The sequence below is a fragment of the Strongylocentrotus purpuratus genome, unplaced genomic scaffold (genome assembly GCF_000002235.5).
Source record: "Strongylocentrotus purpuratus isolate Spur 01 unplaced genomic scaffold, Spur_5.0 spur5_scaffold_19, whole genome shotgun sequence".
In the NCBI taxonomy this organism is placed as follows: Eukaryota; Metazoa; Echinodermata; class Echinoidea; order Camarodonta; family Strongylocentrotidae; genus Strongylocentrotus; species Strongylocentrotus purpuratus.
In genome coordinates, this window is record NW_022145604.1 from 23927890 (window position 1) to 23944490 (window position 16601).

The 16601-nt window shown below is 36.9% G+C and overlaps 1 protein-coding gene across 2 annotated transcripts in view; it reads right to left on the bottom strand.

The window, feature by feature from the left end:
• The window catches only part of LOC105437523 (carbohydrate sulfotransferase 15-like), a 28412-nt gene that overhangs the window by 2032 nt on the left and 9779 nt on the right, over positions 1 to 16601 (bottom strand). Inside the window, exons 3-8 of one of the 2 annotated variants that reach the window (XM_030990647.1) lie at positions 16039 to 16169; positions 13229 to 13454; positions 10454 to 10546; positions 4735 to 4888; positions 2286 to 2436; positions 479 to 623 (exon numbers count right to left, since the gene is read on the bottom strand). In XM_030990647.1, the coding sequence (XP_030846507.1) occupies positions 479 to 623; positions 2286 to 2436; positions 4735 to 4888; positions 10454 to 10546; positions 13229 to 13454; positions 16039 to 16169 (900 nt within the window). The remainder of the gene's footprint in view (positions 1 to 478; positions 624 to 2285; positions 2437 to 4734; positions 4889 to 10453; positions 10547 to 13228; positions 13455 to 16038; positions 16170 to 16601) is intronic. The other variant, XM_030990648.1, reaches the window with a different exon arrangement.

Below are 16601 nucleotides of genomic sequence, written 5' to 3' on the forward strand. Positions count from 1 at the left end.
ATAAAACGCATGATATACTCGGTACCAGGGTGGGGGGGGGGGGGGGTAATCAGTTTCGAGGGGGTGTGCCGCTAAAGCCTCGAAACACCTACCCATCACAAGGGGGCATTTGGGGGCATTTTTCTCGATAAAAGACCCAATCTTCACAAATTTCGGCTGTTTTGGGGGTGTTTGCATGTTTGGACGGATCCGTTTTTAATGGTAGTTTGTTAAAAATGGGACCCATGTATAGGGATTTTTGTGAAAAAGTGACTCATTAGAGCGGCACACCCCATATATCCTAATATGTGAATACCCCCCCCCCCCCCGAGCTCGGTACCTTCGATACTGTGTGTTTCAAAAGTGTGGGCAATTCTTACTAACGCCCTCCCTGCTGCGTATTATTTTTATAATAATGCACACCCTACAAGTCAATATGTATATATATATATATATATATACACTATTGAACGACAATATAATATTGTGGTTGGCTTACTTAGATTTAAAAATGCGTAGATATTTGGTAAAATTTCCGTGCAGTCCTCATGCCAGTCCTCAAGTCGTAGAATAAACATCTGATCACGTGGGAAAACCTTCAACCAGTCCCTGATGTAAATGGCGTATAAACCGATGTTGAGACGCTAGGTAAAATGAAAGTAAAGTAAGTCGTTTTACTTGAAGTGTCAGTGGCGTAGGTTAAAAGGAACAATGGTATATGTTTCCCATCATCTACTTCATTATTAATATCCATTATCATTAATATCATAATAGTACTCTTTATAACTCCAAGTGAGCATGTCTTTATTTACATAAGTCTATATATATATTCAATTTATTTTAATTTCTTTTTGCTTGGCGTAAGAGTTCTTTTGAGAAAAAAATTTACCAACTCTTTTTCTAGTTTTTCGGTTTTGTTCTCCTTCTCGTTTTTCTTCTTCTGCTTATTGTTATAATCACTTTTTATGATTATGAAATACTATTTTTGTTCTTACAATCACTATTATTATCATTTTTACTGCTATTGGTGCCATTTCAGTCCGTTTAGCCGTATTTATGTACCTATCTATCTTCACTATCCGACATGCTAGAGACTTCTTACAACTTGCTATAGATAGTAATAGTGAAGCTTTTCCCAATACAGAAATACGACCTGCTCCTTAAAATAGTCCCAACTTCATCCGAATTTGTTGTTTTACAAAATCGCTACAATCACGTCCTCTAACGGCAAACGCAGACGTCATTACATCGTTTTAACACGATTACAGATTTAGCCATTGTTATTATTATTACTGTTGATACTTTATTGACACTTTGTTTTTCATTTTTCATTCTCAACATTCAAGCAAATATAGTTAAAGGGATAGTTGAGTTCTTTTGCAGAGGGCGCTACACAAAATATTTTGTTGTGAGATAATAACAAATTGAGTGTCATATTTGAAAGAACATACAATTTAAATGACAGAATCATCTTTGTTTGATTATAATCGGTTTAGAGACGGCTGAAATATTCATAAATATAACTATTTCTAATATTTGTGTACCACCACAAATATTAGATAATTTGAACCAGCCGTTAAAAAACGAAATAACGCCTTATACGTTTTATTTTAGCCAATGCCGACGATCTTGGCTTTGTATAGGCTTTTTCGTGTTGGTTATAATATGCACAGCCCGCCGGCCCATGTATTGTTATTATTAATTAATTAACGGTCACCGTATTCTTTTAAAAATAGAGCTGAATTGGTATAATCGTATTGGCTAAATTTCACACTTGTTGGGACCTAAAATTACCTTCATAGCAATTTAAGGTCCTAAAAGGGCACGAGAAATGTCATGAATATTAAGAGCAATACCATGCACTTTGAAGGCATTTGCGGTCTAAACAAGAACTCAACTATCCCTTTAATTGAAACTCGACCAATTAAAGTCAAAGATAAACGAAATTCCCACAGTTAGTATCGTACTGAAGTTGCGAACAGATCCAGGTAGCAAGACATGTCAGTGGTAGAGCAATGGTTTCGTTTTTAAAAACTGAATGTCCAGGGTTTAAAACCAAATGGTTAAATTTCCTCGGAGAGGACATACATCGGCTGTCACCTAGTCCAGAATCTGCCCGGTCCTTTATAATTCCCTACACACTTGGTTCGAGCCGTCGAAGATGGCGTTATCCACAAACTCATAATTATGCTCACACCAGCCCAGCCTGAGGACCGCCGTAAGTACGGGGATGTAGCGTTGGTGTGGTGGAGATCAAAATGAAATAGGCCCGATTCTTGAATAGTCGTCACCCTTGGCATACTTACCACGCCCTTTTGTTGCGAGGTTGTGTATGCACACGCGCGGGCGCTCAAGGTAGCAGTGCATCTGTGAAACCTGGCTATGGTCTCCACCGAGTCGTTATGAAATCGTCCCGGATGCGGCTTGCGGTGGAAATATAGGTGGCCAGAGTACAGTCTGTAAACAACGACCAACAAAAAAATGAATCAACGAAAGTAACGACACGGGGGTCGAGATAAATGGTTAGTTAGTAGCCACTGTAGACAGATAACCTTTTTAGACAGGTCCTACTCCTATAACACGCAATTTTTTGTCGAGGGCGGGGGGGGGGGATACTTGGTCATTATGGAGAGGTGGCATGTGTGGAGAGGTGGCATCTGTAGAAAGGTGGCCACTATATAGACAAGCTTGACTGTAAAAAGAACGCAGGGGCGGATCAAGGGGGGAACACCACCCGCAAATTCAGTAACAAGCAAGCAAATTACATCCATACAAATCATATAACCTGGGCGAAGGCATGGGGAAATCAAGTTTTGGGCAATAAGTAAATAGTGAGGACACGACGTCACAAACTGATAACCAAATTGGCAATTTGTGTAGTGAATTCCATTGGTCTATAGATTTACATACTTTTTCAAAAGTTCATAACTTTCTTATTAGTTACCCGATTTTGCTCAAACTTTTTTTGATTGGTTTGTCTGATTTTTCTGCTTCTATTGAAATAAAGTTATTTTCGGGAGTGGACTTGGCCTTTAAAGAGAAGGTTGATTCTGGGAAGAGATGAAAAATAATTTGTGAGCGTTATCGTTGTATTATGTGTGGAAGAACATCATATACAAAATGTTTAATGGAAAGCATGGCTCTTCAAATGCCTTAATATTCTAAATATGGCATGTAACATCATAACAATCGAGACGGAATTTTTGTGCTAAATGTTCACCGTGCATTCGCATAATCTTTCTGTGTACAGTGCTTGTAACTTTACCAAGACTGGGCCGAATTTCTTATCATGTCGATGATTTCAGAACCTTGCAGCACGCACTAATACGTACATACTAGAGGATCAACCTTTTCTGATCGATTCCACACTGTTCCTTTCACAATGCAATCGCATGACCTGAACTCAACTTTATCTTTAAGCTTTACAAGCTAATATGCCGGACGACAAAAACTCATTCATCCAGAAAAAATTAATGTGTGGAATAGTCTTTTAGGCGATGTTGTGGAGAGTACCACTACCAATCGCTTCAAAGCTGTACTTGAGAACTGGTGCAAAGATGCCCAGAAAATATGATGACAACCCCAACCAAAGGAAACCATGGATAGGAACAACAGTTTAAAGACTGAATAAACCTGGTTCAAGTGAGTTATAAGTGAGTTTTATCATCTGAATATATGTGATCCCCAAGCAAGCATTATCATGCATTACGATTTGGCGTAAAATGATGAAACTTGATCATCAAAATTTAGATTTGAAAAATTGTATTTAAAGACCATCAATACTACTGGGCCAGAAGGGATTAGACCACCCAGCCAGGTCACTGACAGGTGGCTATCTCATTAACTCAGCTCTCAATTAACATAAGAAAAAGAGGATCATGGGGGACCAACAGGCACCGATTAGGGAAGTTTTCTTTATAGAGGGAGCAAGTAGCTACAAATAGGAAAATGGGGCTTTAACAAGTCTATTTGTGTGAAGAAATAAGTCCACATGGACCCCTGCTCAAGCTAAAAATGAATGAAAATTCCATCACCTGGTAATATTATATAGTACAGACGGTTTTAAAAACAAACACATAACATTAACACTAAAATTGAGGACTGTTGAACCCGGGGGTCACAGTCAAATTTCTTGGAATAAAAGCCAAACTATGAACGTTGATACATTTAAACTTTCTTGATAGAAATAGGCAGATGCTGTACATGAAATGAAAGATGTAGTAGCAAGTTATAAATCGATAAACCTTGACTAAATGCTGATAAAAAAAGACAATAAATGAACCGGTCACCAATGAAAGTAAACGGCGTGAAACAGGATATAGTAACTAGAGATATAGAGAGAGTGTATGTAGCAATATAACGTGGTTTAACTTTGAAAGTAACAATTACTATAAAGATGACATGTAATTGTGTCCCCCCCCCCCCACCCATGCTCAAGCTCGGATTGACACCCATGGCCACTGGTATAGTTGCGTGTCACTGTATATGTATAATGTTGAGTGCAAAATACATGAAACCGTCTGTCATTGTCCTGTAAATGTATTAAAGAAGATTTATCCTCTTTTAGGAATCATATTAGGGACCAATTCATCATTGGGGTGAAAACAATTTACGCTATTCATATTATTGGTTTGGCAATTACTTTTGTAATTACTATTGTTATTAAGATAATTATTTCTAAGATTATTACTATAATTCAGTATTAAAAAAAAACTAAACTTAAAAAACCCATGAAACAAACAAACGTATTCTAACCTTGAAACGGGTTCTCTCAATATCACAAATAGTTTTGCATTGGGTTGAACGGCACGCAAGATTTGTGCGGTCACGAATTCGGGCCCTTCTTTTCTCACTCCGAATGCTTCCATCCAATTATGGTTATCCCATAATGTGGAAGCTGAACCATCACCTGAAATAAATACAAGAATAGACAAGGGTGAGCTCCTAATCACTAGGGACTTTGATATGCACGCCGACATAGTGGACTGCTACGTGTGACAGCATTTTAAGGCAATTTGACGTCACATTGCCTTAAAAGGACGTCGCACGTAGCCAGGGGCGGCGATTTCTTTTCATGACCGGGGGGGGGGGGTGAAATGCGGGGGACGAGGGAGCAGTGCCAGTGGCGTAAAAGAAAAAATACGGCCTTTTTCGGGGGGGGGGGGGAGGCTGAAAAAAATCCGCATCACCCCACTCTTAAGTTACATGCAGGCCCCGTGGAACGTTTTTCAAAGTAGGGCGGGTGAGGGGGGGGGGGGCTAAAGTATTTACGACTAGGTAATGCCAAGCGAGCGAAGGAAGAGGAGCGTAAATTGGCAGGGGCAAAGCCCCGGCGGGGTCAAGGGGTTTCCCATGAAGCTCAGGGGTTTTAGGCATTTAATAACAGTCAGGTGAGCATCCAGAGGCCCGCCTTAGGGCCCATGGTAGGCTCCACGCCGGCCGAAAATTCCCCCCAAATTCCTTGGAGGGGAAATATGAAAGCCCCATTACGAACGATGCGCATTTTGGATTAGCCCACTTTCCTGACGAATGTTGGCGAATATCAGGGTGCGCCTCTGTCGGACAGTTTAGCGACTTTCAGCGATGTTTAGCGACAACTAGGTAAAACAATGTTTGTGAACGTGTTTGCGAAAGGCAGTTGGCGACTATTATCGACTGTAAGCAAATGTTAGCGACAGATTTTGTGAAGATTAGGAACTATTTGCCAATCCTTTGCAAAAATTTGTGAATGTTTAGGACCTTTTGCTGACTCCTGGTACTCAATGTGTCGATTTTAAAAACTTTCTTGCTTGCAACTTTTTACGAACCCTGGCGACACCCCAAATTTACTACGTTCGCAAGAATTTGCCGCTCCGTGACAGCCCCTTTCTGTTTATTCATTTCTTTATCAATTGGGGCGCAAAATTAAGGAAAGCTAGAAATATAAAGTCCAGGAATAAGGTTTCTTTCAAATGTTTAACTCTTTCAAATATTATTTCGATCACTCCATTATTGATTGGGGCGCAATATTTGATAAGACGCTGGTGAAACTTTATATAATGGGTAGCAGAGCGACGAGACTTGCACCTCTATCATTGAAATGTGAATCTTCATACTCGTTATCTAAATGCTATCCCAATAAACAAAATCACGTGAAAATCACGTCAATATGAAGGTATCGACTTGAGGAGAGTTACGTTCTTTAAACACCGGACATTTACGTAAATGTGTTAATACGTTTTTTGCATTAGGTAACTTAAAACACACGTACACTAAATCACGCAATTTTCACTGCAATATTACCATTATAATAACGTGGTTATCCCTACCTTGGAGACCATGGTTTGTAAACCTAATACTCCCGTGTTTGTTTGGTTATGAAATTACATCTTCATACACGAAATTATCGCGTCACCGAAACACGTGAAGCGTTAGTGATAGTTTTAGTCAAAATATATGCGTGAAATTCACGTGAATATTACGAGGCTGACTTGAGATGAATCATGTTCTTCATTCACGTGAAATTTACGTCGAAGAGGAAGTATGTTACTGTAACCCGCGTTCAACCCAATAATTACGCAAATGTTACACAATAAATGAACCAAAATAATGACGTTCTCATCCCGTTTCTGAACATCGTGTCTTGGATCTTCCATAATTACGTCCAGGCGCGCCAGAAGCAGTTTGGGATTAGAGGGGGTTGGGTGAGGGGGAGGGGGTGCAAACATCCCAGAAGTGAAAGCTAGTTGCAACTGGTCCAGTTGATGAACCATTTAATGCCAACTGGTAACCCTGGAAATTGAAATGGGCTAAATGATCCAGTTGATCCAGGCCAGTTATAATTCAACTGGTCTAGCTGAGCCATTAGAACCATTTGGTAAAACTTCCAACCAGTTGAACAGCAACAATACTTCAATACTGGTACGTCTGAATTTCCAATGTAAGGGCACTGGTAATAAGTAGACTTACATAATTGAAATAATCGAACAAAATTCGTATACTTGTACTTTATTGAAATTATTTTAGTTCACAGTTAATGTTTCCCTTATTCATGTTTAACTATTTATACGAAGTAGCGAAATGTCCTAATAACTGGTAATATATATTTGTAGTATTTTCGAAATGAATTGCATATAACTAAATCATCAGTAATTAAGAAATATGCTGTAAATTCAGATAAATTGTTTTAAAAACATAGATCTGCACGCACCCCATATTCAATATGCAAATGAATTGGTGTCAGCTGGGTCAACTCGAAATATGCCAACGCTCAGTCATCAACTGGTGCAACTGGAAATATGCACACTCCAGTTATCAACTGGTGCAATGAAAATATGCCAACAGTCAGTTATCAACTGGTGAACATAGAAATATGCCAACAGTCACGGGATTATCACCACGGAACTTAAATGGTAACTGTGAAACCATCAAGACACCCAAGAATAACTCAATTTCACACATGGAAAACACGGAATACCCAGCTTATATTAAAAATCCGTTTGAGTCACGCGATCATCACCGCGGAACTGCTGGCAACTTTGACTACGATTTAAATAGGAGTTTTAAGACACCTAATCATGACTAATTTTTCACACCTAAAAGTCACGTATGCCCAGCTTAGATTAATAATCCGTTTGAGTCACGAGATCATCACCGCGGAACTTATGGCAACTTTGACTTCCATTTAAATAGGTGTTTTAATACACCTAATAATGACTAATTTTTCACACCTAAATATCACGGATTCACAGCTTAGATTAGTAATCAGTTTTAACTACGTGATCATCACCAAGAAAGTTATGGTAACTTTGAAACCATTTAAATAGGTGTTTTAAGACACCTAATAATGACTAATTTTTCACACCTAAAAGTCACATATGACAAGTTTAGATCAATAATCCGTTTGAGTCACGAGATCATCACCGCGGAACTTATGGCAACTTTGACTACCATTTAAATAGGTGTTTTAAAACACTTAATAATTACTTATTTTCACACCTACATATCACGTTTTCACAGCTTAGATTAGTAATCAGCTTGAGCCACGTGATCATAACCAAGAAATTTATGGTAACTTTGAAACCTTTTAAAGAGGTGTGTAAGACACCTCAGAATTACTAGTTGAATATAACCAGAGATTCACGGACAGAACAATAAGACGATTAGCCGGTGTAAGTAACGTGATTATTACCATCAACCTTGGATAACCTGTGAAACCAATCAATAAAGGTGCTTACAATACCAAATAATTACGTATTTATCGCCACCATCGGTTAACTGACAAAAAACTCGTTGCTGGTCAAGTGGTTATTTGGTCATAAACACTTGATTTACAGAGGTAAGTGGAATCACGTTACTCCAGTCGCGTGATAAACTGATGGTTTTTAGGTTAGATGAAAACGTGAACAGGAGTACCTTTTTTTGTTTAAATGAAGGCACGTGTCGATAACGTTTAAATCTAGTTCAAAAGGCACTATACTTTAAAATCACTTAAGATACACTCCCAAAAGAGGTTACTTTTTGGTGTTCTGTTTATTGGGATGATACTATATGGGTGCGAAACCCCAAAGAAATGTTTGTAAAAAAGAATCGCGACCGAGTGAAATTTTTTCTCGCATTTTCAACCCTCGAAACCTCTTTTCTAACGTTTTTTTACCGTTCGTATTTGAGGCTCATATAATCCTTAAAAGAAATAAATAATGATTTTCTTGTTCTGTCTTTTTTTTTTCTGCTTTGTATTTGCGTGTCCTCTGATTTGCCTATTTGCACCCCCTTCAGGTCCGCTTGGGGTATTTGTCCCCTGTCCCCGATACCTCTTTTACTTGTTTCCCACCAGAATCATGTTTTTATTCTGTAAACATATGTTTGATTAAATAAATATGTATATGATGCAAAACCTTTTTATATTTTTTCTCAATTTTTCGTTCTGACGTACTTAAACAAACTAATACAATTTGTATAATTAAAATTCAGTGTCTGAATCGTGTAATGCCCACAACACTGCCTATATTCCGGCTAGAAATGTATCATTTCTGTCTTCTCTCTTTTCTTTACAATCTTCTCTCTGATCATATCCCTCTTTTTCTCACTCATATCGAAATTTTATGTTTATAATTGCAAAAATTACATATCAAGATGCATTATGTTTTTGAATTTCTAATGATATAATTTCTTTGCTTCTTATTATGTTTGATAAGGAAATAGTGTTGAATTTACGCTTATTTATTCTTTACCATTACGTTGTAAACGTATATAAGTTATTAGCTTAACTATTCTGTGTTATGTGATTGTACCTTTTGCAACCCCCTCGCTCTATTTCTCTACTTATTGAAAACCTCACTCCATTTCCCACCCAAATTCCCTTTCTTTTCCGACATTACATCATCCTCCCTTTTCAATAAGCACAATTTACGTTCCATCTCAATTCCACGTTAACCATTCTTTCCTTTTTCATTTCCTTTTTCATGTAATATATATATGTATGTAAATCATTTGTCAAATCGAGCCGTGTTATTCGAATGTTAGCAAGAACCAGAAAGAAAATGGCTCTTTTTGTAACTCACTCATGTCGTGTTGAGTATGTGTCCACGTACTTTTATAATTGATATAACAATGAGGTAAGGTCCTATAATTTATATAACCATGGAAAACCACGAAACGTTCACGCATATCATGATGAAGCGCTTGTGTATTCTGTCAACGTTATGAATTAAGATATATATATATATATATATATATATATATATATATATATATCTTAATTCATATATATATGTATACATATATATATATATATATATATGCGTGTCTTTGTGTGTGTGTGTGTGTGTGTAAGATTCTTATTTGTGTTTTCTTATTCCATAGTAAAGTATTTTTTGACTGAAACAGCTTGTTTTTGACCAATTTTATCTTCCCCGTGTCCAATAACTTGTGTTATTTAATAGAACTGACAATTCAATTCAATTCAAAATAGGTTTTATTCAAGACTTGTCAAAAAGTCCAAAGACTAAATATGCAAGTTTACATCAAACATAAAATCATATTAAAAAAAAGCATTCAAAAACATATATATATATATATATATATATAAAGAAACACATAGCAAATGAGAAAAAATATATCAAAATAATAAATGTTTACATCAAAACAACAAAGCAGTAAAAAAAAAAAAACCAAAAAAAAAGATACAAAAAATACAAAATATAAAATATTGCTAGCATGTCAGATGAGTGTACTAAAAATAAAGGAATTCAAAATACATTGAAGCCTTACGAGAAAAAAAATAAAAAATTAAGGCCTTCTGTTTTGTTACTGAGAGAATAATTGTCATAGACGTATACAGATACGTGAATTCGATTGACTGTAACATAGGAAAAACTGCGATGAAATACAGTGCAAATTCCATTCAGATGATATAACGAGTATTAAAAAGTATTAACAGGAATTCAAATTGAAGTCTGGATAATTGGAGCAAATAAATGGCCTGCATACGTACCTACGATGAGCTTGTCTTTATTTGAAGCATCCTGATTGAACGTATTGACTAGTTTTGTAGACCGCCCCTGAAGATACGATTCGAACGATACGCCTACAAGAAGAAATTAAAATTGTGAATTAAGTTGAAAAAAGATACTATTGAAAACCACACTGCAGTTCGGGAGCTCAAAATATGCATCATGCAGTTCGTGAAGGAAGGAGTGAAATACAGTTTAGAATTAATTTCGATATTTACCGGAACATCATAGGCATTATTATCCAAATAAGCGGCGACGTGTAAAGAGTACTTATATGCAGACATAGAATCATATAGAGTGTTTATGCGTGTGAGAGAGAGAAAAGGAAAGAGATAGAGAGAGGAGAAATAATTAAAAGCAAACGCTACAGCATATTTCAGCCAAACAGAAAATAAGGTCAGAGTCATCGAAACATCATCATAATATGAAATATTGAAAGGAAAGGCGGAAAGCGAGAAGGAAAAAATTACGAGCTTTCGGCTTGTGAGGCCTTCTTTAGGTTCTGACGTGAAAACATATTTTAAAAAAATACATTGTATGAACAATTAATGTACATAGCATACAAACTTAATATCACTCAATCATAGTCAAGCATCATGAACATAGCAAAAATTAGTACGATGAATACTTTCGGAATAAACTTAGAAATGATTATGCAATATCAAAGTGTAATACATCAAAGTGTTCTACCTTGTGTTGGGCTGTCGGTGTGTCTATTCAGTTGATGTGATATATGTGATATATGTGAATGTTTCCCGTATTAATATTTGCTATGTTCATGATGCTTGACTATGATTAAGTGATATTAAGTTTGTATGCCATGCATATTTGTTCATACAATATATTTGTTTTTGCCAGTGATTGCACTTCAGAACCTGAAGAAGGCCTCACAATTCGGCTTGTGAGGCCTTCTTCAGGTTCTGAAGTGCAATCACTGGCAAAAACAAATATATTGTATGAACAAATACACATGGCATACAAATTTCAGAACATGAAGAAGGCCTCACAAGCCGAAAGCTCGTAATACAATTGTAAAGTACAGCTATATCTCACATTCCTAGACAATTTTCTTCACGCCTACATATTCTGGAACAACCGTTGTCATGTCAGAGTTGATAAATCTCGCACTTTATATATATATATATATATATACGTATATATATATATATATATACACACAAACAAACACACATACACACACGCGCACACACACAAACACATATATAAAATTGTATACATAGAGAGAGAGAGAGAGAGAGAGAGAGAGAGAGAAAGAGAGAAAGCAAAAAGCTAGATGCAGAGAGGGAGAGAGAGAGAGAGAGAAATCAGTAGAAGGAGAAAAAACAGGGGGGGGGGGGGGGTATTGAGTGAAAATGAATGAAAGTTGAAGGCGCTATTAGCCCATAGGTCAGAATTGGAATATCTGAATCAAGTGTCTATTGTTATTGTCATGAAGTTACTGCACTTGAACCATGACGGTCAGAAATTACACAACGGATATGAATACAACTGCTGCCAATCGGAGAGAGTATATAGAGGAAACTACAAATAGGAGCTAAACCAAAAAGGTTTTATCAACGAAGCCTGCTAAAAAAAATTTGATTGAAAGAATAGAAGGAGAGAAAAGAAAGAAAAAAAAGAATGTCAGTTGCCAAGTTCAAGTCCCTTTTTTTCTCGACAGGGGGGGAGGGGGGCTGCCATCCCTCGGACAGTCTGTATTATATTTCAGATGAGACATGCGGTAGTATGTTAATTTGTGTCACTCCTGGTTATTGTTATCTTTACTCTTACACTCAATCATCTCAGTAGCCTATAATCTAGGCGGAGTGCCGAGCTTTTTTCTTTGCTGCTAGACTAACCTTAAGCAGAACGTCTGATACGGCGAGACTACGAACCGTGAGCCGCGACACCCGCACACCGCCTATAATCACTGGTCTAGCTTTAGTCGTTGTTTTTTTTTTATTATCGACCATGAATCCGTGGCAGTTTTTCGTACGAAAAAACCTCATGAATACGACCAGTGATTATAGGCGGTGAGCCGCTTCGCGACTCACGGTTCGTAGTCTCGCCGTATCAGACGTTCTGTTTAGGGTTAGTCTAGCAGCAAAGAAAAAAGCTCGGCACTCCGCCTAGATTATAGGCTATCATCTCAGTCATCAATCATTGTTACACTATCACTTTGAAATGTGTTATCCACTGTACAAAAATTGAGAATGATCCGATCTGTTTGGATTGAAATTTGAATTTGAATTTGAATTTACTCGACTACGACACCTCTTCGTTGTGGTGTAACCATGGAATCAGAAGTCAAGCTCATCCCTTGACGTATTGAAGGAAAATTCAAACTAAACAGCAAATTGCTCCGAAAGAAAGTTTGAACGAAATCGGACGAATATTAAGAATTTTATGATTTTGTAAACACTTTACGTAAGGGAATTCCAAAACTACGTTTTGAGTAGTCCGTAAAGTTAAGGGAGATGCCCAATAGTGAAGAAAACCAAAAAATTGTATTTGTGTACACGTCAACAGTAGAGTTGTTTGTGACTAATAATCACAATACACTGACCGAAGATCTAATTTGAGATTCGCACAGAGAAATATAATGATATCATATTACACCCAATCATAACCTATTAATATCATAGGTCCGATTTATATTAAACTATCGCCATTCTACTTCTCTAATATAAATGCTGCATTCACAAACACACACAAAAATCATTACAAAGGTATGACCATAGCCATGCATAGCTTACCGTCCAGTCGACGCCGGGTCCACCAATGCGGTTCCTTCAAAATCCCCCCTATCACGTCCGGGTGTCCACTGATCTTATCCCAGAGATCGCTGGTTCCACTCTTGGGTGTCCCAAGAATGTAGAAGTACGGAAGACATCTGATTTTATTGTCCTTGGCGTTGGTCCGTATCACCCAGCAGGGGCTTTTGTATCCCGGGAGAAACTCGTCCGGTAGGGCGTCAAAAACCTGGTATCAGCGAGGAGATTCATCACAGGTAAAGCTGTGCCATGAACAATTAATCATGACGAAAATAACGGAAAGAAAACAACTACCCCCCCCCCCCACCCGGACAACTGCCTCTTTGTTCAATTTATTTGTTGTGGTATACAAAAATACATTGCACATGGCAGGCTAGCGGCTGAATTGAGTGCAATTTACAAAAATAATAACACAATGATACCGCACAAAAGACTTGAGTATTAAAAAGTAATTTAGAATAGTACATTCATAACAAAACAAAAGGTACACCTCAAATCAAAGATTATTGATGGTGGGGTAACGGAATTGGGTAATGGATGTGAAAAAATACAGTTTTATGAAATGAATTTAGCAAATTTATTGGAAGAATATATTGTTGAATAAAGTATGATCAGTGCTAAAAGACATAATCTTTTTGGCATGCTTGAAAGTAGGCCTATTGACATATGGGTGCAAGGTACATGTATATTAAAGATGGTTATCTGCTGTTGGGCGATTTGATTGCCCAACCACTTAGGATATCAAATGCCCAAAATCACTTTTTATAAACATAAATGCAATGGAGAGTGTTAACTACAGTGTGAGTCAAAAAAGTTTACACCTAGAAAATTGCTAATTATTTCAAAAATCATCTATGAACAGTAAATTATTTTACATCTAATATGAAAGAGTGGTTTATCCCAAATTATTTGGTATCATTCTTGTGTGGTATGTGTTCACTCTTGGATGAACAGAAGGCACTGCTTGCGAGAGTGCGCAGAAGTTGCTTATGTGATGTTTAAATAGAACAATTGGGATTCGGTTATTAAATCGATTTTTGCAGATCCAAATAACATCCCTAACGAAACTAATCATGCTATACACATATAAAATGTCGAATATCAAATATCAACGAACATTTGTGCGTGTGTGTGTGTGTGTGACTTTGCTTCTGCAAATAACATCCCTAACGAAACTAATCATGCTATACACATATATAATGTCGAATATCAAATATCAACGAACATTTGTGCGTGTGTGTGCGTGTGTGACTTTGCTTCTGCAAATAACATCCCTAACGAAACTAATCATGCTATACACATATAAAATGTCGAATATCAAATATCAACGAACATTTGTGCGTGTGTGTGCGTGTGTGACTTTGCTTCTGCAAAAAGCATATGCAATTCATTTGATACATTCAATTCATTCTCTCACTCCGCTTATATCAACATAATACATGGTGTAGGCATCACTTAGGCGCAAGTCGAATTTTGCACTCTCGCAAACAATGCCTCCTGTTCATCCAAGCGTGAACACATACCACACAAGAATGATACCAAATGATTTGGGATAAAACACTCTTTCATAAGATGTATAATAATTTACTGTTCACAGCTGATTTTTTAAATAATTATCAATTTTCAAGGTGTAAACCTTTTTTTTTTTTACTCACACGGTAGTGTCGGTTGAAAAATTTTCATGTTTTTAGCTCAACACTTTTAAGAGTTTCTTTTGACATATGTTCATGTGAAAGAGAAAGAGCAGAATCCATTCACTCGACACTAAGTCTTGGAGGCAAATGATGAAGCAAAAGATCTTGTAACATATCATGTTGACACATAGTAGTAATGATAATAATAGTAATACTACTAATATTACTACTACAACTAAAACAAATATAAACATAATAATTATAATAATAACAAATACTTATTCTGCTGGGCTGGTATTCGAACCCTCAAACCTTGTATTGAGATTCAAGTGAATGACCCACTTAACGTATAAAGACACTCCCATATCATCGTTGTACCGTGATAAAATGAAGGAGTTTGAAGAGTTGGAGACCCAACTGGCAACACATTATTCCAGGCAGCTACCGTTTTCTATGGTTCCACAATAGAATCTACTGGTGTGCTGTTACCTTTGATGTCCGAGGAAATATCATTGGAAAGCTTGAGTAGTGGTTTTGTTCACGGAGAAATATCCTTCATATTTCAATTTTTATTTAAACTACCAAGGGGGACATCGAACAGATGATAAAATATGAATCCAAAAGCCTATCTGTGTCAAGAAATTAGCTTACATTGTATGACAGCAGCTTTAATTTGTGAAAAATAGTAAAATTTTACAGTCTTAAAACCTTCAACTTTTTGACAGTTTTGCGATTACTTCCGGCTCACGAAAAAAAAGTGAATTTGTTCATGTACAGTTCTCTATGATGTCATATGTCAGATTAGTTCCCATACATGCCTAGGCGAGTAATTTTGATTAATATTTCAGGAAATTTTGCTCCATTTCCTTTCGCTTGCCTCCTGGAAAGGTAAGTACTGTGCACTGCTCTTTTTTCAGACGAGTGGTAGCGAAAAGTAATTATCATTATCCCTTTGAAAGTGGCATGTTAGTTTGCAGCTAGAAAGGATTTTTTTTGTCTACATATCTGCAAGGAAGATCCAGTTAAGCACATGCCTTACATATCTTCTCCTGGCGGTATAGAAGATGGTACAAAGAAAATGAGCTGGATAGGACTCGATCTCTTAAAAATTCGTGGTAAAAACAAACAAACCCAAACAAACAGACAGACAATAGTTACCGGTTTCGCCATTTGGTAGAGAGCACGCGGCAACGACGTAAAATTTGTCGTGCCTATAGTTGATGTGGGCTCTTCCATTATCTGAAGAAGGGAGCCGTTATCTTTTTCAATAGACTGCGTATTGTAATAACCTGTGAAGTTCAACACGATAAACTAGCAATAATATCAATGATTAGATAATAATGAAGATGTTAATAAATTACAGTTAAATGTATATCACGCACAACCCAACTCTGGCCCAAGGGCCGAAGTTAACATTGTATAGGGACTTACAATTCAAGAGAAAGATACATATTGGTGATTTGTACACTTAAAATAAATGATTTAACTCGTGATCTTTTAAACATTTACATAATTTTAAGCCGTCGCCTCTGGAAACTGAAACGAAAATTGCCTACTACTTCTTTCAATTTGATTGGTCAATTAATATCATTGAAATTCACATTTGATTCCTTCTCATTGATCATGGTAATCAACGAACAGATACAGCAGTACAGTAAAGAAATTCAAAAAGCAGAAGGAGGCAAAAAAAAAAAAAAGCAAATACCTGCGATGGGAACACA